This window comes from Onychomys torridus, chromosome 17 (genome assembly GCF_903995425.1).
Source record: "Onychomys torridus chromosome 17, mOncTor1.1, whole genome shotgun sequence".
Classification (NCBI taxonomy): domain Eukaryota; kingdom Metazoa; phylum Chordata; class Mammalia; order Rodentia; family Cricetidae; genus Onychomys; species Onychomys torridus.
In genome coordinates, this window is record NC_050459.1 from 54,195,671 (window position 1) to 54,222,765 (window position 27,095).

The following is a 27,095-nucleotide window of genomic DNA, read 5'->3' on the forward strand; positions in this document are numbered from 1 at the left end:
CTTCTATTGTGTGGAACAATTTTTAGAGTATTGGTATTTAAGTCTTCTTTGAAGATCTGGTAGAATTCTGCAGTGAAACCATCTGGTCCTGTGCTTTTTTTGGTTGGGAGGCTTTTAATGATTGATTCTATTTCCTTAGGGGTTATTGGACTGTTTAAATGGTTTATCTGGTCTTGATTTAACTTAGGTATGTGGTACCTATCCAGAAAATTATCCATTTCTTTTAGATTTTCCAGTTTTGTGGAGCAGATGTTTTTGAAGTATGACCTGATGATTCTCTGCATTTCCTCATTGTCTGTTGTTATGTCCCTCTTTTCATTTCTGATTTTGTTAATTTGGATGCTCTCTCTCTGTCTTTTGGTTAGTTTGGATAAGGGCTTGCCTATCTTGTTGCTCTTCTCAAAGAATCAACTCTTTGTTTCATTAATCCTTTGTATTGTTCTCTTTATTTCTATTTTATTGATTTCAGCCCTCAATTGATAATTTCCTGGCATCTGTTCCTCCTGAGGGACTTTGCTTCTTCCTGTTCAAGGGCTTTCAGGTGTGCTGTCAAGTCACTAGCATGAGATTTCTCCAGCTTCTTTATGTGGGCATTTAGTGCTATGAATTTTCCTCTTATCACTGCTTTCATAGTGTCCCATAAGTTTGGGTATGTGGTGTATTCATTTTCATTGATCTCTAGGAAGTCTTTAATTTCTTTCTTCATTTCTTTCTTAACCCATTGGTGATTCAGTTGAGCATTATTCAGTTCCCATGAGATTGTAGGATTTCTGTAGTTTTTTCTGTTGTTGAAATCTAACTTTAAACCATGGTGGTCCGATAGAACACAGGAGGTTATTCCAATTGTTTTGTATCTATTGAGATTTGCTTTGTGGCCAAGTATGTGGTCGATTTCAGAGAAGGTCCATGGGGTGTTGGGAAGAAGGTATATTCTTTTTTGTTTGGGTGGAATGTTCTGTAGATATTGATTAAGTCCATTTGAGCCATAACATCAGTTAAGACCATTATGTCTCTGTAAAGTTTCAATTTGGCCGATCTGTCCAGAGGTGAAAGTGGGGTGTTGAAGTATTCCAGTATTAATGTGTGGGGTTTTATATGTGATTTAAGCTTTAGTAATGTTTCTTTTACATATGTGGGTGCCCTTGTGTTTGGGGCATAAATGTTCAGAATTGAAACTTCATCTTGGTGGATCTTTCCTGGGATGAGTATGTAATGTCCTTCATCATCTCTTTTGATTGATTTTTGTTTGAAGTCTATTTTGCTGGATATTAAGATGGCTACACCAGCTTGCTTCTTAAAACCATTTGATTGGAAAGTCTTTTCCCAGCCTTTTATTCTTAGGAGGTGTCTGTCTTTGAATTTGAGGTGTGTTTCTTGTATGCAGCAGAAAGATGGGTCCTGTTTTCATATCCATTCTGTTAGTCTGTGTCTTTTTATAGGTGAATTAAGTCCATTTATATTAAAGGATATTAATGACCAGTGATTGTTTGTTCCTGTTATTATTTTTATTTTTTGCTGGTAGTGTGTGTGTACTTCTCTTCTTTGGGGTTTACTGCTGTGGTGTTATCTATTGCCTGTGTTTTCATGGGTGTATCTGCCTTCCTTAGGTTGGAATTTTTCTTCTATGGCTTTCTGTAGGGCTGGGTTTGTGGATAAGTATTGTTTAAACCTGATTTTGTCTTGGAAGGTCTTGTTCACTCCATCTATGATGATTGAAAGTTTTGCTGGTTATATTAGTCTAGGCTAGCATCAAAAATAATCCTTTGAGACTACACCACAGGACTGTGGAAAGCCACAGCAGACACAATAGAGGAAGTTCAAATGGCTGAAAGGCATTTAAGAGATTGCTTAACATCCCTAATTATCTGGGAAATACAAATCAAAACGACTCTGAGATACCACCTTACAACTGTCAGAGTGGCCAAGATCAAAAACACAGAAAACAGCTTATGCTGGAGGGGATGTGGAGCAAGGGGAACTCTCCTCCACTGCTCGTGGGAATGCAAGCTTATACAGCCACTTTGGAAATCAATATGGCGCTTTCTTAGAAAATTGGGAATCTATCTCCCCCAAGACCCAGCTGTAGCACTCTTGGGCATATACCCAAGGAATGCTCAATCATACCACAAGGGCATTTGCTCAGCTATGTTCATATCAGAATTGTTTGTAACAGCCAGAACCTGGAAACAACCTAGATGCCCTTCAACTGAAGAATGGATAAAGAAAATATGGTACATATACACAGAGAAAAACAATGACATCATGAGGTTTGCAGGCAAATGGATGGATCTAGAAAAAATCATCCTGAGTGAGGTAACTCAGACTCAGAAGGACAAGCATGGTATGTACTCACTCATAGGAGTGATACTAGATGTAAAACAAAGATGACTAGACTGCTACACAACTCCAGGGTGGCTACCTAGAAAACGGGACCCTAGGAAAGACACAGGGATCACCCAATGACAGAGAAATGGATGTGATCTACATGAACAACCTGGATGACAATGGGAGTAATGAAGGGCAAGGGTTAAGGGAAAGAAAACTTAGGGGAGCAGGAGATCCCAGCTGGATCAAGAACAGAAAGGGAGAATGAGGAATAACAGACCATGATAAATGAAGACCACATGAGAACAGGAATAGGCAGAGTGCTGGAGAGGTCCCCAGAAATCCACAATGATACATCCTCTGTAGACTGCTGGCAATGGTCGAGAGAAGCCTGATCTCACCTAGTCTGGTGATTAGATGGCCAAACACCCAACAGTCGAGCTGGAACTCTCATCCAATAACTGATGGAAGTGGATGCAAAGATCCTCAGCCAAGCCCCAGGTGGAGCTCCAGATGTCCAATTGTCGAGAAAGAGGAGGGACTGTAAGAGCGTGAATTGTTGAGACCAAGATTGGAAAAAGTACAGAGACAAATAGCCAAACGAATGGAAGCGCATGAATTATGATCCAAAGGCTGTGGAGCCCCCAGCTGGATCAGGCCCTCTGGATAAGTGAGACATTTGAATAGCTTGAACTGTTTTGGAGGCATCCAGGCTGTGGGACCGGGACCTATCCTTAGTGCATGAGCTGGCTGTTTGGAACCTTGGGCTTACACAGGAACACTTTGCTTAGCCTGGAAGGAGGGGACTGGACCTCCCTGTACTGTATCCACAAGGTTTAAATGAATCCCCAGGGGAGCCTTGGCCCTGGAGGAGATGGGAATGGAGGGGAGGGGATGGGGTGAAGGTGGTGGCGGGGGCGGGAGGTGGGAGGACAGGAGAACTCATGGCTGATGTGTAAAATGAAAACACATATATAATAATAATAATAATAATAATAATAATAATAATAAATAAAAAAGAAAAAAAAACAGTGAGAAGGAGTCACACCATGCAACAGGGCTCACATGGGAGGTTTATTGAGGGTAAGGGAGAAAAGGGACAGAGATCTGGGGAACAGAGCAAAAAAAAGAAAGAGAAAGAGATGGGAGGTGAGCAAGGCCTGTCTTTTTTAAGGAAGGGTAGAGAATACACACTGTGTGTGCTCTTATTGGCTGCAGCTGAGGATTTATCCTGTCAACACTATAATTTTTTTTCAAGACTGTTTTGTGTGTGTGTGTGTGTGTGTGTGTGTTTGTGTTTGTTTGTGTGTGTGTGTGTGTGTGTGTGTGTGTGTGTGTGTGTGTGTGTTAAACAGTCCTGGATAGCCTGGAATTTAGTCTATGGTTCAGGCTGGCCTTGAACTCAAGAGATCTGCCTGCCTCTATCTCCCCAGTGCTGGGATTAAAGACTTGTGCCACCACTGCCCACCTAACAATGACCCTTTAGGAAAACATATAGCCTATTCAAAATATGGTTTTAAAAGAATGTTTTTAAAAAGACCTTTTTGAGGAAATCCAGAGTGATGAACTTATTGCTAGACCTAAAGGGACAAGGGAAGGAAGTATTTGCTTCAGGTTCCAAGAGATTCTGAGCGAATGGGCTACGTTTCAAGGCTTGTTCCCTTGCTGAGATACACAGCTGGATCAGGCAACCTGGGAAGTGGCCACTGGCAAACAATTCTCTGCTCACTCCCTCAGTAACCACAGCTCAGAAGTTGGTCAAAGCGAGAGATTCAGAGAACACGGGAATCCCATTGAAGTAGTATTTCTAATCAGTTTCCCAGGGCAGAGAGCATGGGGTGAAAACCAGTGTAGAAGTAGAAGTTCTGATGGAAGCTACAGAGTGAAGTTACTTATTCACAGAGACCTAGAGCGTCCTAGGAAAATACATTCTTTTATTCCTGGATTTTAAACTGAGAAGAGAAAAAGAAGCAGATATTTAGTTAATCTTTACTTTGTTTCAGTTTTAACAACAACAACAACAACAATAAATACCTTGCAGTCCTGGAGACTAAATGCAGGTCTCTGAATTAGTCCACCACTGACCCAAATTCCCAGCCCCCTCCTTTATGTTGTAAACTTGAAATTACCAAACAAACTGTGCTTTCATTTTTTTTTTTTGATACTGACTTGTTATGTTTATTTTTAGTTAACCTACATATTTCTTGTCCTGGGGACTTTGGATAGTTTTATTTACATAATAGAAGGCCATACATGCATGTAGATCAAGCACACATATGTACAAAATTTTAAAATATTAAAATTACAAGAGGGTTTAGAACACCTAGTTGTATCTTGGGTTCCAAACTCTGAAATGATGTAACATTGGACACTTCAGATCTTCCAGTTTTATATGTAGGCAACCCTTAAAGGCTTTGAAGGCTACTGTCTATTCTGTCAGAGTCAGGGAAAATTGGTAAATATTGCAAAGCTTAAAGTTAATATTTAGCAGAATGGTATGTCATCTGACCAAGACAAAGTCAAGCAGGTGGTAGAAAATATGAATATATGTAGAAAATATGTATATATGCATTACTACATCTATATGTAAAACTGCTTGACTGAGAGTAAGCATTTTAAAGTTTGTTTCCAAGTGTAAAATGTAACTTGTTTATTTAAGACCATGTTCAAAAAAATCTCTTGTCTGTCTAATTGAGTTTGGTCATGCATTCATTTACTCAGCTTCATTTGAGAAATGCCTCCCTAGAGGCAGGCACTGTGTCAATGCTAGAATTATCCAGATTTGAAGATAAAGATTAAGTGAGAAAGATAAGTTAAACCAGGGAATGCAAATATTTGCAAGCTGCCAGTAGTGCTACTGTGAAGATCAGGAGTGTCAATCACAATAGCAACAATGACAGAAGGCAGGCTGGAGGACCACTCTGGAATGGATGGATGGTTAGCAAAATCTTTTTAAGCTAGTGACACCAAGATGAACTTCACAGATTAAGAGGCTGTGGTTATATTTGTTGGCTTCTTACTTTATTGATAAGACTATTTTATACATGGAGATAGCAATGTGAAAGTTCTGGGTGTCAAATGTATGCTGAGAAACAAAGAAATGGCTGATGTGTCTGGGTCACAGGAAGACTGGGCATGAGTGACTTCAGATGATGCTGGAACAGCAGCAGTGGGCCAAATATGCCAATCACTATGTATCTGTTAAATGCTTAAATTTGTTCCATAACAAGTGGAAAAACATTAACTAGTGACATGACTAGATACGGCTTCTCTTTGAAGCATATCATTTTGTCTGTGATGCCAAGAATGTAGGTATCCTATTAGGGCAATAGTCACAAAGGTACTATATCATGACTGAGATATGGTGGTGCTTTGATTGTCAATAGATGTGGCAAGAAATACATAGGCCCGAAAGAAAGTTTTGGAAGCAAAATAAAAAGGAATCACAGATGGATTGGATAAAAATATTAAGGAAAATTCAAGTGCCAAGATGTCCCACATCTGGGTTTTTCTACCACTTTTTTAAACTTCACATGGCTCAATAAAGGTGATAGGAAACACTTATGACCAACTTAAAATTCCACATATTATTTTAATTTGCCACGCTTGAAGCTAACCTGCCAACTGAAAACCTTTTCTTTTATAGGTACATTGTCTTGGTGGAGAAATTGGAGCAGAAATCTGGGAGCATCTCCTTGTCATGATCCGATGCCCTTTTTTGGCCCTTTCAGCTACCATAAGCAACCCTCAGCATCTTACTGAGTAAGGATTAGGTTCTATTTTGGACAGAATGTTTATTTGTTTCTGTTAAGAATTACTTATTTATTATGTGTACAGTGTGATACTCAGTCAGTAGAGCATGAGACTCTTAATCTCAGGGTTGTGGGTACGAGCACCATGTTGGGCACCATTTGTAGCTGAAAGTTTTCCTGTATCCAGACCAGTCAGCAGCTACTCAGACCCAAGTAAACACATAGAGCCTTATAGTAAATTAAAATTGCTTGGCCATTAGGTCAGGCTTACTACTGGCTAGCTCTTGCACTTAAATCTAGCCCATTTCTGTTAATCTATATGTCATCACGTTTTCCGTGGCTTTACCTGTATGTCATTACATGCTGCTCCCTGGATGGCGGGCTGGTGTCTTCTGCCTCAGCCTTCCTCTTCCCAGAATTTTCTTTGTCTGTTTGTCCCGCCTATACTTCCTGCCTGGCTAGTGGATAATCAGTATTTTATTAAACCAGTGTACAAAAGCATTATCCAACAGCATCAGTATTCTGCCTGCACACCAGAAGAGGGCACCAGATCTCATTATAGATGGTTGTGAGCCAACATGTAGTTGCTGGGAATTGAACTCAGGACTTCCAGAAGAGCAGCCAGTGTTCTTAACCTCTGAGCCATTTCTCCAGCCCCTGTTTATCTGTTTTGAGAGTTTAAATTTTATATATCTTTTATATAGTAAAAGTATATAGTAATACTCATAGTAATCATAAATTTTCAAGCTACTCTCTGTTTAGTTCTTTCTGATAAGTCTTGGCTACTCTCTACAAAGAAGTACCCAGCACCCCTTGGGTCAGATCTGCAGTTGAATTGAAAGTATCATATCATAGCTCAAAAATAAAATGATAGCTACATTTTCTTTTTCTTTTTCCCCACCCCCTTTACTAGGAAACAAAAATCAGGTGATAGACTGATACATTCAGCCATTGACTCCAAGATCATCTCATTTTGTAGATATATTTGTTTAGAAAGGGAGCAAACCTGTATTAGTTGAAAGCCACACATCTTGTCATTGGACTTGAAAGGTTGACTACTGATAACAATGTATCCCATAGCATCTCCCATGTGTCACATTCCTTGCTAAATATTAATGTTTGATGTACTACTATTTCCATTGTTATTATTAGATAACAGTACTTTTACTATTCTATTGGTTTTTAAACATGAAAGACTGTCACAGAAGTACTAAATGATTCATGCAGGATTCAGAATTAATAGTAAGGAAACTATAATTTTACTTCAGGTTATATGGCTCTAGAACTAATTCCCTTTTGTGAAAATTTTAAGACACATGAACTTTTTGTAATTAATTATTTCATTTCATGTAAGTTGTTTCTATTTTCTGCTTAAATAATGTATGAGTTGCATTTGTGTTGATGTGATCAAAAATACCTTAAAAGAGGTAAGCCTTTATTTAGACTCATGGTTTTAGAAAGATTTCAGCCCATCACAGTGGGAAAGGCAGGGAGAAGAGGCTTCAAAGATCCATGGAAATGGAAGCCTGAGGTGGCTGCTTATTCACATGGCAACAGCCAGGAAGCAGAGACAGCTAGATAAGAACCAGTGGCTAGTCTAACCTTTGTGACGGCTAATATTGGTTGTCAATTAGTCTTCAAAGTCTCACTGCTAGTGACTGGGTTCTGTTATGCAGCTCCCACCTTCTAATGACTCCACAGCTTTCAAAATAATACCAAAGACATTCGAAACATGAACCATTGGGCACATTACTGATTACAATCTTAAGTAATATGTCTATGTTTCAAAGGTGGCTCCAGTCAGTAAAGAGGTACTGGAAACAAGTAGACAGTGCAATGGGAAAAGGAACTTTTTCCAAAAGAAATGCTGGCTCCCACGGCAGTCATCACAAAGACCACGGGCGGGTCAGACAGTCATACAAAGTTAGACTTGGTACGTATGCTCTGTGTATGTGTATGATCTTGTTTTTGTTTGGTTTGGCTGATGATTTAAAATTCTTCCACTCATTACATTTCTGAGCATTTGGAAAAATCTCCCTCTTCCCCTTTCAGTTCTCTATGGAGAGAGATACAATGATCTAGAGAAGTATCTGTGTTCTGTGAGACAAGACGAGGTTTGCTTTGATCATTTTCATCCTTGTGCTTCACTAACCACTGATCATGTAAGTAACAGCCTTTGTTTGCCACAGTGTTCCCACAGAACATCACTGTCTGGCTAATAACTGAAGATACAATACTGTGCAGATGGTAACGGAAGCGCAGCCTGATGCTAGCATACAGAGGAAACACTATGACTTTGATTTAAAAAAGAACAGCAGTGTTCCAGTCTCCCCAGTTTCTCAATGTTATGATGCTATCAGGATCCTTGATGTTCAAAAACTACTAAATCCATTAACTTGATGATTTTTTGAGTTTGGGCGCACTATTTCTCCCCACTTTCCTCTTTGTTAGGCACCCATGTATGCCTGTCTCTCTTCACAAGCTCACGACTGCACCTCTAATGAAATGTTGAAGATTTAACCTCTCCTTTCAGTGCAGCTATGGCTACACTAAGCGACAGTAGCGGCCCAGTTCAAACTCCAATTTCAACTGAAATATGGAAGAAATCCTGTGTCTTCACTTATACTAAGAATACAGATGTTAAGCCAGCCATCAATAATAAAGAAATCCTTTTGTTCCCTCCCTCTCTTCCTTTTCCCCTTTTCCTTTCTTGTCCCCCCACTCCCTTTCTGATATCTACAGATTTTCAGACATTTGCAACATTATCCAGTGTCTTTAAAAGTAGCATAGTGCTTTAAAAATTGTTTGTTTTGTGTAAAGTGGTTAAGACATGTTATTTTTAAGCAGCCTCAAGTATACTGGTTCAATGCTTGCTCCAAGTGCCTTCCCCCTCCACTTGGTAGCTATTAATGGAGTAGCTGGAAAGCAGTAGAGTAGATGCAATGTGGTCTGACCCTATGTGACTTCTGCAAAGGACATGCTGTTGTATGAGCCTTAAGAGTTTTAAAACTTGGTAGCAAGAATACAGAGTAAATGCTAGGCTTAGGCATTGTTAAATAAATTTTAACAACCACTTGCATCATATGTACTTACATAGGCCATTTCCTATTGAAGAAAAATAGAAATGAGTATAAATTCCAAATGTGTAAATAATTCTGAACATTTTTATTACACTTAGATTAAATGAATGAACTGAGTGGGTTAAAAATACCCCAAATGTGATAAATTGCAACAACATAAAGAGAAGAATCATCTACCTCTCTGCTTCCTTTATGGCTATGCCAGAAAAATGATTTCCAAAAGCTAGAGATAGGAGCGTACAAATGAGCTGGACTTAACCCAACAGAAGCAAGGGATCGCCAGTGAGGGATTGCCCCTGGCCATGTATGTCTTGTTTCTGGGGAACTGTAGCCTTGTTTGACCTTTGCCCTCAATTATCATGCCATCCAGGTGCAGCTGCTGCTCTATGGAGAGCTGTTGGCCCGGGAAACACTTGAAAGCACTATCATCTCTTGCTCAATATGGAGTGATCATTAAGATCACTTGTGGTACTAGGGACACTTGCATTTACAAAATAATGGAAGGACAGAGTCTCACTGCATGGTGATTCACTGTTACTTCTCTTTGCTCTCTGCTTAAATTGGTTCAGTTTTGCCTCTTTGCTGGTTTGTAGTGGGAAACAACTAGATTGAAGACCAGCTTTAAAAATTATGAAATACGAACTTATTAAGTGATAAAACATTTCAATGGATGGTGAGCCAATCATGTGCCAGAACCATATCTATTGTCAAGTTTATTTCCCACAATTTAGTGACACAGACAAAAGTAATGTTTTATTTTAGAAATGAGGAAACCATAGTGTAGCTGGGATTTTCTCTGGTCCTTCCCGGCCCTATGGTTCTTTAGCCACTTATAAAATAATCTCTCAGAGGCTTACTATTATTTTCAAACTGTATGGCCTATGGCACACTTCTCGCTAGCTAGCTCTTATATCTTAAATTAACCCATTTCTATTAATCTGTGTTTTGCCACCTCTTTTGTGGCTTTACAGGTCTGCTGGTTCTGCTGCTTCTTGGGTGGCAGGCTGGCTTCTTTCCAGACTCCACCTTTCTCTTTCCTGCCTCTCTCCTTGGATTCCTGCCTGCCTTTAAGCTGCTTTGCCACAGACCAAAACAGCTTATTTATTAACCAGTGGGAACAACATACATTCACAGCCTACAGAAAGACATCCCCCAGGACTGAAGCCCATGTGAAAGTATGAGAAAATTGAGAAATCTCAAGCCCGTGACCCAACAGAAGATTTGTATTTTAAAATTTACAAGGATTCTTAGACTAATTTTCGTTTCATTTTGGTCTGGCTAAAGAAGTCACCACTCTCAAGTGACAATTGAAAAGAGAACACAAGGCTAACAGTGGCTGTGGGGTGGATGGATGTCTCTGCAGTTAAGAGAACCCTGCAGAAGACCTGAGTTTGTGTTCTAGTACCCACACTGGGTGATTTACCACAGCCTATAAATCTAGCTCCAGGGGATCTGTCGCCCTCTTTTGGCCTGGAGGGAGGGGACAGAACCCCTCCCACACATAATTTATAAAAATTATTTTTTAAAGGCAATATGCTCAATGCAGTCTTCACCATTTTTCCAGCTCTTAATGCTCAAATAAGTATTCCTTGTAAATGTTTGCATCTTGTAGGTAAAATAAATTATTAATGAATTTGATTTAATTTTAATCATAGATTGAGAAGTATGGATTCCCTTCTGACCTTGCCTTTTCACCTCGAGAAAGCATCCAGCTCTATGACACTATGCTTCAGGTCTGGAAGAGTTGGCCTCAGGCCCAGGTAAACAATCTTCATGGAATCCATGCTGTTATGGTAGAACTCACCATTACTGTTCAGAAACACATGGTCACCATTTCTACCACTTACATTTGGTGATTTAAAACCATTGGCAGACCTTTTCCTAGAGGAAATGGCCTCCTTATGCCTTCCCAGCTAAATGGGCTAGAAATGGTATTTTATGTCAACTCCTGAAAATGTCTCTTCTTTTCCTTCCCAGACACTGGTGCTGGGTCTCCTTTCCCACTCTGGGTTTCTAGTCTTCAGATTCTTTTCGCCTCATTTTGTTCTGTGTCCTAAGTTGCTTTCCCCAGAGACCTGTTTGCTCTGTCTTCTTGCCTTCGAAGAGTTCATACATAGTTCTATATATTAGAAGGAATGGGGAGGTAAGAGAAGCCCACTGCCTCTAACCTAAGAGATCATACAACTGTCAATGAAAAACATCATTGAGAAATATCTTGAAGTTTTCTCGCATTATTTTTATAGAATTTTATGTTCTTCCTTTCCCAGAACCTGTGTCCAGAGAACTTCACTCATTTTAAGAACAAAATAGTCATTAAAAAGTTGGACGCTAGAAAATATGAGGAGAGCTTAAAGGAAGAATTCACGAATTGGATTAAAAATGGGAACGAGGAGCAGGTAATTTCACACATTTTGGGCAAAGCATTCTGTTTTGTTTTTCAATGTTTATTTAGAATTTTAAGTTTGATTTGATGTGTGGTGATTCTGAGCTGGAACAAAAAAAAGAGAAAGGAATTAAAAAAAAAAATCCATTGTCTCCTAAACTTGGCAAGACACCATGGGTTCCTCATGGATTTGATGGCAGACAAGAGAGAATACAGGGCTCATGGTTGGGATAATTGATGTTTTTGCAGCATAGAGATGGGACTCAAGGAACTGAAACACATTTTCACCTTTCTTCCTTTCTTAGTTTTGGAGTTGTATTCTCTTTAAGAATTTATCATTTGAGAATTTCATGTGCATATGTTTTCAGATCCACTCCCCAATCCTCCTCCACTAAGTCCTCCTGTATGCCTCCTGCCATTCCCTTCCAACTTCACGTGCTCCTTTCAAACTCACTGAGTCCACTCAGTGTTGCCTGTGTGTGCGTGGCTGTGGGGCCATCTGCTGGGATATGGGCAGCCTATCAGCATATGAGAAGAACACTGGCAGTCTCCCTCCCATGGATGACATCATTTGTCAGTTGTTCCTCAGCGAGGGTTTGGGAGCCCCTACCCACTCATGCTGAAATCATTTCGTATATGTTCCATGTCCCTGTCGTGTCCAGAGACACAAGTTTGCAGCTGTTTTGGGGGTTTTATTCCTCATGATCTTTATTTTAAATTGTAAGAACTCTTTAAGTAATGAAGCCTTACTCTGGAACTAGATGCTTACTCACTTACTGTGTTTAAACTTATCAGTAAAAATTGAGATTTCTGATTTTTTTTTTTTTTTTTTAGGAATAGTGTACATGATATCTTTTTCATGTAATCCTGTCCCCACTCCTGTGTCTTGATTTGTTTTTTCTTTCATTTGGAAACATAATCTAGTTAAGTTACATTTTCCTTTGGTTATCTTGTCATTCAAAACCTCTCAGTCAGGTTCAGGTATGTTTACCTATGCAGCATGGAGAGTGCTCCTTTCTTCTGCTACAGTGGAAACATGCTGACTGAGCAGAGGTTTTCTGCCTGCTGGATTTGTGTTGTCTCAAACAACTGCAGGTGTGTGCGTACAGTACAGCGGAAGTTTGTTATCAAGTCTGCGGTTTGCATGTGTCTGCTATGGCTTTCCACAGTCCTGTGGTGTCGTCTCATAGGATCATTTTGGAGAATGACAGAAACAAAGATTAAACAACTATGAAAATAGTTTAGTCAGAGAGGCCATTCCTTTCTTTGCTGTGCACAGTTTTAATAAAAATACTTTCCATTCACTCACCATTACAGGCCAGGATGGTGCTGCAGGAACTGAGTCCCGATTTCCATGACTACTCAGGGGAGATGCTGGACTTCTTTCCACATCTTGTTGAGAAGCTCAGGGAAATGGAGAAGTTGCCTGCACTGTTCTTTTTGTAAGTTATTTAACATTGTGACATAATTTGTGTTAAAGGCTCCTTTCTTTAAGGTACAGGAAATCATATACATATTACCACTGTTGTCTAGTACTTATTATTACTTGGGGTGTTTGTTCACTTATTAAAATCATGACTTATTTAAAGTCATAAAATTGTCCAGATCCACTTTTTGTTGTTTTGGTTCTGTTTGTTTGTTTGTTTTTGTATGTTTATTTGATATCTTGATATGTGCCCAGGCTGGCCTTCCTGCCTTAGCCTCCAGATCTCTGCTGGGATTAAAGACATGCATGCAGCATTATGCCCAGTTTTAGTTATGTTCCTAAAAATATTTTTAGTTAGCCAGGCTGTGGTGGTGCATGCCTTTAATCCCAGCACTTTTGAGGCAGAGTCAGGCAGATCTCTGTGAGTTTGAGGCCAGCCTTGTCTACAGAGCAAGATCTAGGACAGGCACCAAAACTACCCAGAAAAACTCTATCTTGAAAAAACAAATATATATATATATGTGTGTGTGTGTGTGTGTGTGTGTGTGTGTGTGTGTGTATGGTGTTCTATTATTTTTTATATTAAGTTTGATACCTCATTTTTGCTTTACTATAAAGTATTGTTTTTGTTTGTCTTAGGTATTACTAATAATTTTCAGTACAGATCTTGGTTCTTTGCAAAGCGCATTGAACATAGCCATCATTGTTACTATCCTACACAAAATGTAAGTTTTTATAATATGGTACAATATATATTGGTAAACTATTAAGCAATTTCAAACTAATTGTAATGAGAATTATAACCTAGAGCCAGTGATATCTTGTTAAATTTCATGTTACAGAATGTAGTAGCTTAAAATTGAGTATACTAGTTTAATGGATCTAGTTCTGATAAAATGGCACCAAGGACAATTGTTTATAGATTAACCTTGTTAGCCTTGTTACCTATGTGACAAGAAGAGAATATGTAGACATTTTCAAACTACTCTCAAGCCACAGGATCATCAAATAAATAAAACCATTGTATTATAAAGTTTAGTACTTATGCACATGCACAGAAACATATAGTAATGAATCATAACTAGTGATAGAAACTCAAAACAATGGTAGTAGGTGAGGCATGGTCCTACTTGATTATTTTTTGAGATTCTAGTAAAGTTGTTCCTTTTGCCTGTGTATGTAGAACAGGAGAAAAACTCTTTCCTGTGCCATGAAAAATGCATAGTTATCTGCTTCCCTTCCAAGTACAGCCATGGGTATTAGAAGCAAGAGCCATTCTCTGTGTCTGAGATACGTATGCAAGCTTAACCACAGTGTTGAAATCACAGAACAACTCTTTATTATTTATATATTCATATGCATAGGGATTTGAGCATATGCAATTTTTCTTCTATCCCATTGAAAGAATTAAATTGGAAAATAGGGGAAAAGCATTCTCACTGGTGTAGAATAAATAGTACGTGGCATGGGAGCTTCATAATGACATTGGGAATGGACACTTCAGCCTGAACTGAACAGAGCTGCACGTTGTACAAGTGTGACACAGGAAATGGATAAGTGCCATTGTAGTTAATGGAGGGGAGAAAGAGATGCCCAGGGAGAAAATCCTTGGACATACTTCTCTCACTCTGAACTTCTCACTCTTACTAAATGAAGGGCCATTCTCCTTCTGGTTGGTATAAGGGTGGCATGTTCTGAACTGTGCATTCATAAGGTATCTGAAAAGGCTAATAGTCACAAAATATGACAGGTAAAATTCTGTGTGTGGAGTTCCAGCTGGGACCTTTTAAAGACAACCCGTGAAAATCCTTTCTTACATGCAGTGTGAGTGTTAGTCTTCAGTGTCTTATCACATAGTGACAGCCCCAACTTTCTGTACCCTGATGTTTGGGAAAAATGTGTGGAACATGTTTAGCGGTTTGGGGGTTGGAAATGTTGATCAGTGCTTAAGGGCATACATTTCAAGGCCAGGGCTAAGTTTAAATTCCACTTCTCTTCCCTTTAGCTGTGTCACTGATTGCCAGGCACTCAGTGATGGTAATCACACAGAGAATTTTGGTGAGACCAAAATCCAACGGTCATGGATGTGTATTCCAGTGGTATAAAATATTAATTGCTGATGTGCCATTTCTAGGTCATTTTTATTCTGTGTAATTCTGTGCCAGAGAGACTTGGGAGGCACAGTTATTTTCAAGTGATGTAGTAGATTTTTGTTTGTTTGTTTTTGTTTTTGTTTTTGTTTTTTGTTATTTAAAGACAGGGTTTCTCTGTATAGCTTTGTGTCTTTCCTGGATCTCACTCTGTAGCCCAGGCTGGCCTCAAACTCACAGAGATCTGCCTACCTCTGCCTTCTGAGTGCTGGGGTTAAAGGTGAGTGCCACCACCACCTGGCAATGATGTAGTAGATTTTTGAAAAGAGGTACACTATGGTGAAAATGACTGGAACTTTAGGGACAAAAGTATCACAGCTGTACATTCAGAAACGTGGATTAGAAGACCCACTCTGTTATATACAAGCTGTGTATACTCATGGGTAGGCCCTTTAATCTATTTATGTCTTCATTTTCTCATCTGTAGTATGGGAATGATAGAGTTGGCATAATACTTGGTATAATGGTTGTTGTATCAAATGAGCTATTACATTCAAAGCACTTGGAATTGCTCCCGACAACAGTAACTATAATACATATTCCTCTCTTAGTGTGTTACCTGATTTGGTCAAGTAGCATTGACTGCCATTTCTTAGTTCCCACTTCACCAGGGTAACTCCCGCCATCTCTGTGGATTGTTTTTTCCTAATTCATTTTTGTGACACTGACTGGGAATCGATCCCAGGGCCTCACACACTAGAAAATCATTCTACCACTGAGCAATAGCCTCAGGCAGTTTTCCCCTTTTTTTTCTGATAAGATCTCACCAAGTTACCCAGGCTGGTTTTGAACCCATTCATATCTTAGGCTAACCTTCAACTTGTGATCCTCTTGCCTCAGCCTTCCTACTAGCTGGGATTGTAGACAGGCCTGTGACAAAAGGCTCAGTCTCACAATTTTTAAAATACTGGGCTTGCAAAGTTTTGCTTTTTTTTAAAAAAGAAAATCTTTTGTCCCACACTTTAAGCTTAACTTTATTATAAAATTCCAACCTGTCATGTGCTATAATATAATACAGTGATGTTGCCCAGTGGCTACTTCAGACACACTATTTGGCTCCTAGCCACAGTGTTGAAATGAAATGATTTTTCTCATAGCCTGCTTTTCATCAGAATCTCTACATTCTAAATATTGTGAAATTCAAGTGATGCAAAGGAGGCGTGTTTGCTTTTACTTTTCTGGAGAGATAATTCAACCAGCAATGTTTGTTGCTCAGATCTGAGAAGTCTAAATGGTTAAGATGCAGACAAGGTCCACAGGGTGAGCCCCAATGTGCCAAGAATTCTGCCCCTTTAGAGTCCTAGGTATTTATATTTTCGAGGTATTAAAGCCATGTCTAGGAGACCTTCTGGCTTGTAAAAGCTATGACCTTCAGGGCTTCCCCTCTTCTAGAAAAAGGTGATGATGTGATAGTGAGAAACTATGTCTTTCGGGGTTGACTAAAAACCCTTCTCATCTTTCAGGAAGGTGTGAAAAGTGGGGGTGATTTTCTCTTTTTTCTGTTTACAAATCACTGCTTCCCTTGTTCCCTGGCATGTCTGTCCTGTGGAGAGTTTCCATGAGCTCACATTGTGGTGGAACAGGAATATGGTATTGGGGAAACTTAAGTTTCACCTCACGGTCGCTAACTTGGAGTATGTTGACCCAGAATACCCAGAATTCAGAATAAAATTCACAAAGGTGGGCTTCAAAAACCCACAGGTATATGTCACTGTTGTGGTTTTCATGTGCCGTGCTTTCCATTGGCATGTTTTTGGACAGTTGGTACTAGCTGGTGGTGCTGTTTTGGAAGGTTTTGTAAAGTTATGAGGTGCTACCTTACTCATGGACCTGGTCTGGGTTGTCATCATTTATACTTATCAGAACAGAGCTACAAATTAAACAACAGACTGCAGATTATCTTTGTGCAGGTATGTAAGCCTTTCTAGGTACCTTAATGCTTTTCTATTGCCATGAAGAAACATCATGGTCAAGACAACTTGTAGAGAAAACAATTTACTGGGGTTCACAGTTCTAGAGAGTTATAGTCCTTGACCATTATGGCAGGTGGATGTGACAGCAGGCACGGTGCTGGAGCAGTAACTGAGAGAGTATATCATTATGAGAAAGTAGGGTTCAGGGAGAGATAGCTAACTGGGAATGGCATGGGCATTTGATACCTCAAAAGCTGATCCCAGTTGCACACCTCCACCAGCAGGGCTACACCTCCTAATCCTTCACGAACAGTTCTACCAACTATAGACTGTATTCAAATACATGAGCCTATTGGGGACCATTCTTAGTCAAACTACCATCCTGGGCCACTGGGGTCAAGTCTTGAAGTCTTATAGCCAGCCCCACTTTCTGTTTGTGTTCTGCTTCCTGATGATAGACACAAAGTGACTGGCCACATTTTGTTGCTATGCTTACCCTTATCCCAGCATAAGTAACTGTGTCCTTTCAAACTGTAAACCAGTTTAAACCCTTTCGTAATTGCTTCTTGTCAGCCATTTACTCATAGCCATGAGAAATATAACACACAACCAGAAAAGATAGAGAGACCTAATCTTATGACAATATGATATTTTAAATAAACATTTGTTTGCTTCCAGATTTAGATTAGGTTCTGTAGAAGGATGTGCTGGGGCTACCCGTGAATTCCTGGAGAAGAAACAGGAGGAGAAAAGGCCTCCCAAAGCTGATAAAGAAGCTCATGACATGGCTATCAAACTTCGAAAAGTTAAAAAATCTTTGGAGAAACAAAAGATAATGTAAGTATTTCACTAAACAAATTGGCCACATAAAGGTTTGTAGAACCCTAATGTCCTATTAGGAAATGCTTATTGAAATGCTTTATAATGAAATTCTAATTATGGCGTGGATTGTTTTTGTTTTTAAATTTCAGAGGGAGAATTGGGTGAAGATAAGTGACCAGCAGCACATATTCCTTAGTTGCATAAATCAATTTAATTTACATTTGTTTGAAACAGGTCTAGATTCTCTCAGTCTATGTGTTTTACAGAACTTGACAACATCATCCCACATTGCCCATGTGACTCTGTCTTGACTCATGATACATTACCACTGTGTGAGCCATAGAGTGAGTTTTGGGCTGGACTACAATGCCAATTTTATACTTGGAAGGCCATTGCTCTCAGGGTATATCTACAATGTGTCCTCCTCATGGTCCTCTCCACCTTTAGTGACTGTGTGGATTGGAAACTTCATATTTCTGTTCTCTGAATCCTATGCTCATTCCGCGACTTAGATCTATGCTTCCTTGTATGTTCTGCTTTGTTTAGTTAGGAGATAAATTATTGTGTATTTTTAAAATATACACCTTGACCATCCTTAAAATGAAAAATATAAAACCCCAATTCCTTCAAAATCTGAAACTCTAACTGCTCAGGTAATACTGTATGTGGGAACTTTTACATGATAAAACTTTGCTTTATGTACACATTTATTTAAAATATGTATAAAATTGCCTCCAGGCTATATGTAGGAGTAGTATAGATGAAATCTAAATAAATTTTCTTGTTTAGACTTGGGTGCCATCCCAAGATATGCTTTTATTTATTGGCCAATATTTCAAAATCTAAAAACCTAAAATTCAGTTCCCAAGCTCTTTGTATATGGGATATTAAATCTTTATTTTTTTTCCCTAAATCCTAAGCTTCTTTTCAACAGGAGGCATACATTTCCCTCTTCGCATCTCCATAGCCTGGCAGATAATAGTTGTTCCAAGGATTTTTAATTTAGAATTATTAAAGAACATATTATTACTACTGAGAATTTTAGCATGAGTATTGTATTTATATCATCCCTTCCCACACTCTCCCCGCTCCAGCTCCTCTCCTGTCCCTTCCCTTTCAAATTCATAATCTCTTCTTTTGTAATTTGTACACACACACACACACACACACACACACACACACACACACACACAAATAGAGCCTATTGATTCCATTTAGTGTGCATATATGATTACATGTTTAGTGATGACTACTTGGGATTGGATAAGTTATCAGGAGGCTAATAACTAGAGAGGACTGATTCTCCCTCTTTTGCTAGACAATTAATTGCCTATAGCTTTTCATCCAGGGGTGGGTCCTCCAGCGATTTCCCACATTTGTGTATGTCATTGACTAGTATTGTCACTGTTCAGGTCTAGTTTGGGTGACCATATGTGGTGGTATTTTGTTCCCCAAAATATTGTGCACCCTAATAAATTTATCTGGCGTTAGAGAACAGACAGCCACTAGATACAGAGGCTAGAAAATGATGGCATTCATGCCTTTAATCCTAGCATTTTAGAGGCAGAAATCCATCTGTTCAAGGATACAGACAAGCATGGTGACTCATGCCTCAGTCCCAGGGAGTGATGGCAGAAAAAGAAAGATATATAAGGTGTGAAGACCAGAAACTAGAAGCACTTGGCTGGTTAAGCTTTTAGGCTTTGGCACAGCACAGTTCAGCTTAGATTCATTCTGGATGAGGACTCAGAAGCTTCCAGTCAGAGGAAACAGGATCAGCTGAGGAATTGGTAAGGTGTGATAGCTGTGGCTTGTTCTGTTTCTCTGATCTTCCAGCATTCACCCCAATAACTGGCCTCAGGTTTGATTTTATTAATAAGAACTTTTAAGATTCCTGCTACAACCATATAGTTCAGATTTTGTGGACACAGCTTCTCTGTCACTGACAGAGGCATTATCTGATAGCAGATGTCATGATCCTCTGATGCTTACAGCCTTTATGTCCCCATTTCCTCAGTGTTCCCTGAGCCTTAGGTGTAGGAGTTGTGCTGTAGATGTATCAAGTCGAGATAGGCACCCCATGGTCAGTTGTTCTCTGCATTTTTTACCAGCTGATAATATCTATGGTGGGCTTTGTCTTCTGTAAACAGAATCTTCTTTGATGAGGGTGAGTGCTACACTTATCTGTGTCTGTAAGAACAAGTATTTAGAATGTTGTTCATGTTGTACTGGTTTAGGGATGTGGTAGCAATAAGTTCCCATCTATGGTCCATTATTTCTCCAGCAACATGTACTTGGTTAGGTTTATTGTACCAGGCATGAATATCCCACTACTGAGTGAGGCCTTAAGTCCTTAGTTACCCTGGAGATATAAGTGTCACTGTTGAAGCACTGGAGATATACTGTCATACTATTGTTGCACTTTGTAGGCTTTACAGCTGGGTAAGACTTTTCATTGTTTTGTTCCCTTGGCAGCTTGTATAGTACCTTTAAAGCTAGTTCTTAGGGAGGTCTAGAGATATTTTTTTTAAGTAAAGAGCTAGGACTCACTTGGAAGTTGAAACAAAATTTTAGAGTATCTCTGATTCAAATATTCCAGATTTTAGAGCAAGCTAGAGTTTGCTCTGGGTCCTTTCATGTACGGTGCCTCTTCATGTTTTGCTGTTTCCTGGGTAGTATATTTCCTGAGTAATATAGAGGAAGTGGACTCCCAGGAGAATGTACGTAGGAAGTGTAAGGTTTCTTGGGAAATGATCCTCCTTAGGATACCTCTGCTTCAGGGTTTCAGGAGCCATGTGGGCATGGTGGGTTGGTGACCATCACCTCAAGCTGTCAAAATGAAAGGTGTTTGATGTATTCAGCACTCTCATTGTAAGGAGAATGGGGACCCTACTTCATGCCCTATGCATTGGAGGGCAAAATTCTAGCCCTTCTCTATCTTCATCTGTTTCTGTAATGCAGAAACCCCTAAAGAAACACACACACCAAGAGCTCACTCTTACAGGGTCCTGTGTGTTAAGCTAGAAGGACATTTTGTCTGTTTTCTTTAGCAGTTTTTAATTTATTAACAGTGTTTAATAGTTCAAAAAATTGAGTTAGACAACATTCTATGTTCCTCTGTGAGTGCATTAGCATGTGTTTTGAAAACACACAGCTGGGCATAATCATGACATTGCTTTCCTCCTCATTAAGGTTAATGCTACTTGGAGGTGATGCATTCTGGATATGTGTTGTAGACCACTACATGGTAGAATGCAAGTGACCTCATCTCCCTATATTCAGAAATATCATATTTGCATAGTGAAGAGACAAAAATGTGAAGGAAGTGTACATGACCCTGGTGACTGTAAAAGCCTGGTACATTTCAGGGTCCTGGAGAATACAAAGTGATTACCTAAGGGTAATCACAGAGAAGGGCTGTCAGTGTGAGTACATACCTTAGTGAAAGGTGGGCACATAAGGAAATCATGAGGAAGAACAGGAGGGAAGCAAAGTTAAGAAGGTGTGGCTTCCACTAGATGATAGCCTGGACTTGGCCCCTGCTTGCAGTGTCCACCACAAGGAGGAAGGAGAATACCCTGGGCTGGCAAAGAAGAGAGAGGAGAGCACATAACTCCCACCTGAGTGTGAGAAAGGCTGAGGGGTAGGAAATGGTCATCATATGAACAAGATGAAACAGGGTCATTTGGGGAATGGGAAATAATGGAGGAGAACACTATAGAAAAATGTCACATCCACAGTGGTTTTATCTTGATGGATCATAGGCTCCAGAGGCTGATGAGTAAACAAATTAAGCTCAAGGAACCAAGTCATGATAATATAAATGCAAGAAACAATGATTCTGGCTGATAAGCATGACTTAAGTTACTCTGGGCTTCTGTGGTGAATGGATATAAGTACTGATTTTTTTTGAAATTTTATTCTTACAAAGAGATGAAAAAAGCCAGAAACCCTCCAGAAGATTGGATCAAAGCATCATTCATGAAGCTGAACACAATTACCTCCTGAAGAGTCTGGAAAAGAATCTGGCAATTCCCCAGGACTGCACGTATGCTGATCAGAAAGCAATAGATGATGAGGTTAGCACCCAGAAGGGACCAGTGCTCCCAGAGAGTAGGTTGTTCCTCAGAAAAGCCTCTTCTACGCAGACAGTATTGGCCATACAGCATGAAATTGCTCCCATGTGGGAAGTCTCTATGAAGTGGAGATGTAGCAGACAGGAACTTTGCTGCACAGAACATTCAAGGACCTTGCAGTGCACACTTAAGATAGGCTCAAAATTTGTAGATGATTTTGTCTTGATGACAAGTTACCCAAGTGGCTGTTTTTGCACCATGTCTTCTGTAAAAGTCTGTTTATTAGGGTCAGAATTTGTAACTAGATAGACTAATATATTTAGATACTGACAGCATTTCTTAAAATTAGAGTCTTTCTATATTGTAGCTAAAAAATGTCACCAAAGAGTCATTGGCATATCTAAAATTGGGCTACCCCATCAACTTTAAACTTTTGTCCTTCAAACTATTCCTGTTTGAGACAACATATTTAACAATAAATGCAATGTCATCACACACACACACACACACACACACACACACACACACACACACACACATTCACATATACAATTGCATGTTTTCATTGTATCATGATTCTTCTTTTGTCAGTTTCTTGGTCTGTCTAGTTTTCATGACCATTTATGGGCACCATTGTTTTAATTGATCCTTGACACTCTGTCTTATAGATAGTTAAATAATCAAATTAGCTAGGTACTAGTTTTTTACTTTTGGAGATGTAAACTTGTCCCTTCTCTCCAAGTGTTGATCTTTTTATATATTATTACACTGGACACAACTGGATTTTCTCCTTATTATGTGGGTATTCTTGAGGCCATTAGTACGTCATTTGCAGTGGCAAGTTGGCATTTCTTGACCTTACGGTATAAAGGTTTTGCTTTACATTCTGGGGAGAACTTTAGAAAATATTTCATAGTCACTTGATCCTGTTTAAATGGAAGTGAGCCACAGTTGTGTATTTCCCTTGGGGCTGTCTCCTACACTGGCAGAGTTTTCTGTCTCACAGCTAAAGTGAGATTGCCAGGAACTGAGAAGACTTTTCTTGTGGTGACTGTTTTGCCATAAAACATTGTTTTGTTGTTGTTGTTGTTGATGATGATGATGCGTAGAACAAAGGCCAAACAGTGACATCATTTGGCCAACATATTATGTAACATGTATGTTAGTTTCATTAAACATTTTTGTTTGATTGAGAATTAGATAAATACTCTAAATCTCTTGTTTCTTTTAGTCGTTGCAGATGGTGTTTAGTCGAGTGAAATTTGAAAGAAAAGGTGCCACACTGAAGAATTTGGCAAGAAGGGGAATTGGCTATCATCACAGCTCCATGAGTGCCAAAGAAAAGCAGCTAGTCGAAATTCTCTTTAGGAAAGGATTCATTAGGGTGGGTCAATTTTTCACTGTAAAATTTGAAATTGTGAATATATGAAGCAGAATGTTCATGAAATGAGGAAATATAGCCACCCCTTTACTTTTCTACCCTCGTGTAGCTATGCCTCTTTGTTTACTGACTGTAGCATCTTTTCATATGTGCCATGTCATTTAACTGGGGAAGAAGGTTTGACTGGTGTTACTCACTCCATACCCTTATACAAGGAAACGAAACATGTCTATGCTGATCAGGGTGATGTATCTTTCTCTTTTGTTATTCTATGTAGGGTTTGTTGATGTGGTTTTGCTACAAATATTACCTCTAAGAATTTAGAGGGTATTTATATTTGAAGTTGGAACAGATCTTTTTCTAGTGTGATAGCTGGAATAAGAGCACAGATATCTGCTTCCTCAGGAATTCAGCTTATCTCAACAGAGCTTGTAGATATGTCTATACTGAATGTCGTTTCTCCTGTTACTGATGGGGGACAAGAGGAAGATTGCCACAAATAACTTTCAGGCCACATCCTTATCATATTTTCTTTAGTGCATCCTGGGAAGGTTCATGGCAATAATCCAGACAAGTATGCAGAGGTTGCTTAGATAATTACTAAGTATTTCTGAATCTTGAGGAATCTTTAAAAATTGACCCTGACTACTAAAAATTATCAACCTTAAATTTTGTGTGGTATAGGCTAAAAGAAAAAGGATGCAAGGAAGAGAAAGAGAAAATAGAAAGAGAAGTGAGTAAAATAGTATCTGACAGTAATTTCTTTGTCACTAATAAAGTGATAAATAGCTTGGCTGATAACAGAACAGCCACAAGGGAAACAGTAATAGTTTCATCAGAGAATACATTTTAGGAAGGCATTTGTCCTGTTCATTTTCTGAATGTAAAGCTCCTACCCTCTCAATATTTGTGCTTGTTAAAGAGATTTGAATTAAAAGCATTTACTAAGTAGCATGTTTCATTTTGACAGAAGCATAAGCCTCAGTTACAAAACAATTAGAAAGCATTACTATACATCCTTAAACATCATCATAAACCATAGCACAAACAGCCATCAATCTGAAGAAATAGTGTAGATGGATTTTTCTTCAAGCTACCAGCTCACACACAAAAATGACATAGAGACTTATAGTCATGAAAGCTCGCCTATAGCTTAGGCTTGTCTCAACTAGCTCATAACTTAAATTAACCCATTCATATTAATCTCTGTTCTGCTATGTGGTGTTACCTCTCTTCTCTCTTGTGCCTCCTGTTTCTTCTCCATGTCTGGATGGTGACTCTGATCTGTACTTTTCTAGAGTCCTTTCCCCAGATGTCCCTCCTAATCTCTTCCTCTCTAGCTATTGGCCATTGAGCTCTTTATTAAACCAATCAGAAGGCACCTTGGAAAAGACACATCTTCACAGTATACAAAAAGATGATTCCACAACAAGATAGGACAAGACAACATATAGTAACCATATCAGGAAAAAATGAACAAGAAGTTAGATTATGTAAATACACTTTACATTCTTTTCTGTTTCTGATTACTGATCACACAAATTCATGACAGAAAAAGAAAATGTACTTTGTTCTTATGTCATCTCTCAATGAACTTTACTAGATCAAATAATTACCAGGAAGTAGCCTTGTAAAAGATTTATTGCCTTTTCACAGAGAAATTCCTCTCCTAATATTTTACTTACCATGTTTATTATAATACTTAATACCATGCCAGATGTTCTACTTGGCTCTGGGGATACAACAGTGAATGATGCTTTGACGTTAGTATTTGAAGAGAAAACAAAATCACAATGATATTGAGGGACATTGAGGGAATAATACAAAGAAGAGAGAGATAGATGGTGTTGACAGAAGGTAAGTATTTTAGATGTGGCCTCAAACTTCCTCTGTGACATTTGCACCACACATTTGAGGTTAAAGTATATATTCCTGTGGTGATATTGTATTCTCCAAAATATTGTATACCCTAATAAACTTATCTGGGATCAGAGAATAGAACAGCCACTAGATAGACATAGAGGCCAGAAAACGGTGGCACACACACCTTTAATCCTATCACTTGGGAGGCAGAGATCCATCTGGATCTCTGTGAGTTTAAAGCCACACTGGAAACAGCCAGCCATGGTGACTCATGCCTTTAATCCCAAGAACTGAGCCTTTAATCCCAGGAAGTGATGGCAGAAGCAGAAAGGTATTTAAGACATGAGGACAAGGAACTAAGCTTTCGGGCTTTCAAGAAGCAGTTCAGCTGTGATCCTTTTGGATAAGGACACAGAGGATTCCAGTCTGAGGAAACAGGAACACCTGAGGAATTGGTGAGGTGAGGAAGCTGTGGCTTATTCTGCTCCTCTAATCTTCCAGCATTCACCCCAATACCTGGCTCCAGGTTAATTTTTATTAATAAGAGTCTTCAAGATTCATGCTTCATATTCCTTGCAAAGTGATGAATATTATAATGATTCCATTAGAGAATGTGCTGTCTGTGTTTGTAAAATAGGAAGAAACATTATGTGTCCCATCTCCTTAGTTTACCTGCTGCAGTTTTATTGTGATTTCAATACAGTTTTTAGCAAATTCATGGAAATATTTGTATTCTACCAAAATGCCAGTTTGTAGAATCACTGTTTTGTTCCTTTCTAGGTGGTGACAGCTACTGGAACACTTGCTTTAGGAATCAACATGCCTTGTAAATCTGTGGTTTTTGCTCAAAACTCAGTCTATCTGGATGCTTTAAATTTCAGACAGGTATTACAATATACATTAACTTAATGTAGTAATACTATACAACCCTGAATTAGTGAAAAATTACTTTAACTACTGATTTAGTAACATGCTCCAGTTCACTGTACGTGAGTAAGCATAGGACTATGAGATTATGTGTATGATCTTGGATAAGACATCCAATCTCCTCTCTTATCTGCAGAATATGGGTAACCATTAATAACCCATGACATGCACACAAACTAAATAAAGAAATTTGCAAAAAAAGGATCAATATCAAAGGTTTTTGGGAAACATTTACTTTCTCATTTACTGAGCATGGCTTTTTCTGCTCTGGAGTCATTTTCAATACTTTTCTTGACTCTCGGTACACAGTCTGACTCCAAACCAACTTCTGTACTCTCCTGTGGTGTTATTTCATTGCTTCCCCACAATCTACGTATTCATTATTTCCATGCTCTACTTAGCTCCAGACACTGAACTAACTGGGGTTGCAAGGTAGTAAGAAAAAGACAAAAACACAGACATACAGAAAAGCTGGGAACAGGTGGACTTGGCTCTCTGATTAAGAAATTATATCACTTGGAAGCTCAGTGTGTTTATTATACAAAGAAGTTTAGCTAATCTTAGGAGCAGTGTCTATAGGGGAGAAGTCTTCAGACACAAATATCTGGAAAGAGAAAGCACAATGGACAGTTTCTGTGTACACTATTAACATCCAAACATGGATTAGAGAAAGGATTTTCAATCCCTTTGAGGGAATAAAGGTACTTTTCCATTCCTATGGGACTGAGGCATTGGGTGCTTGACATACCCATTCCTATGTCAATGATATACATTGCAATGATATACATAGAATGTCATTCATTTCTCCCAGGGCTTCCTCAGCTCCCCACACATTTGTCTTTCACCACAAAGTCTTGACCTTGTATATTAAAGCATTTTCCTTGCTTTTGATTCTCCTTGTTCTATTATTGTTCTGTAGGCAACAGAGTTTGTCTTCATAGAGTTTACCTTCTCAGAAATGTTTGGTTACTATTTCTGCACACAGCATCAAATGTAG

The 27,095-nt window shown here is 39.0% G+C and overlaps 1 protein-coding gene across 1 annotated transcript in view; it reads left to right on the forward strand.

Annotated features, from left to right (window-relative positions):
- LOC118597767 (probable ATP-dependent RNA helicase DDX60) overlaps positions 1-27,095 on the forward strand; it is an 87,971-nt gene that overhangs the window by 35,087 nt on the left and 25,789 nt on the right. The window contains exons 19-28 of the mRNA XM_036209438.1: positions 5,972-6,087; positions 7,868-8,010; positions 8,130-8,239; positions 10,813-10,917; positions 11,425-11,553; positions 12,858-12,982; positions 17,708-17,866; positions 21,783-21,951; positions 23,159-23,311; positions 25,952-26,056. Coding sequence (XP_036065331.1) covers positions 5,972-6,087; positions 7,868-8,010; positions 8,130-8,239; positions 10,813-10,917; positions 11,425-11,553; positions 12,858-12,982; positions 17,708-17,866; positions 21,783-21,951; positions 23,159-23,311; positions 25,952-26,056 — 1,314 coding nt within the window. The remainder of the gene's footprint in view (positions 1-5,971; positions 6,088-7,867; positions 8,011-8,129; positions 8,240-10,812; positions 10,918-11,424; positions 11,554-12,857; positions 12,983-17,707; positions 17,867-21,782; positions 21,952-23,158; positions 23,312-25,951; positions 26,057-27,095) is intronic.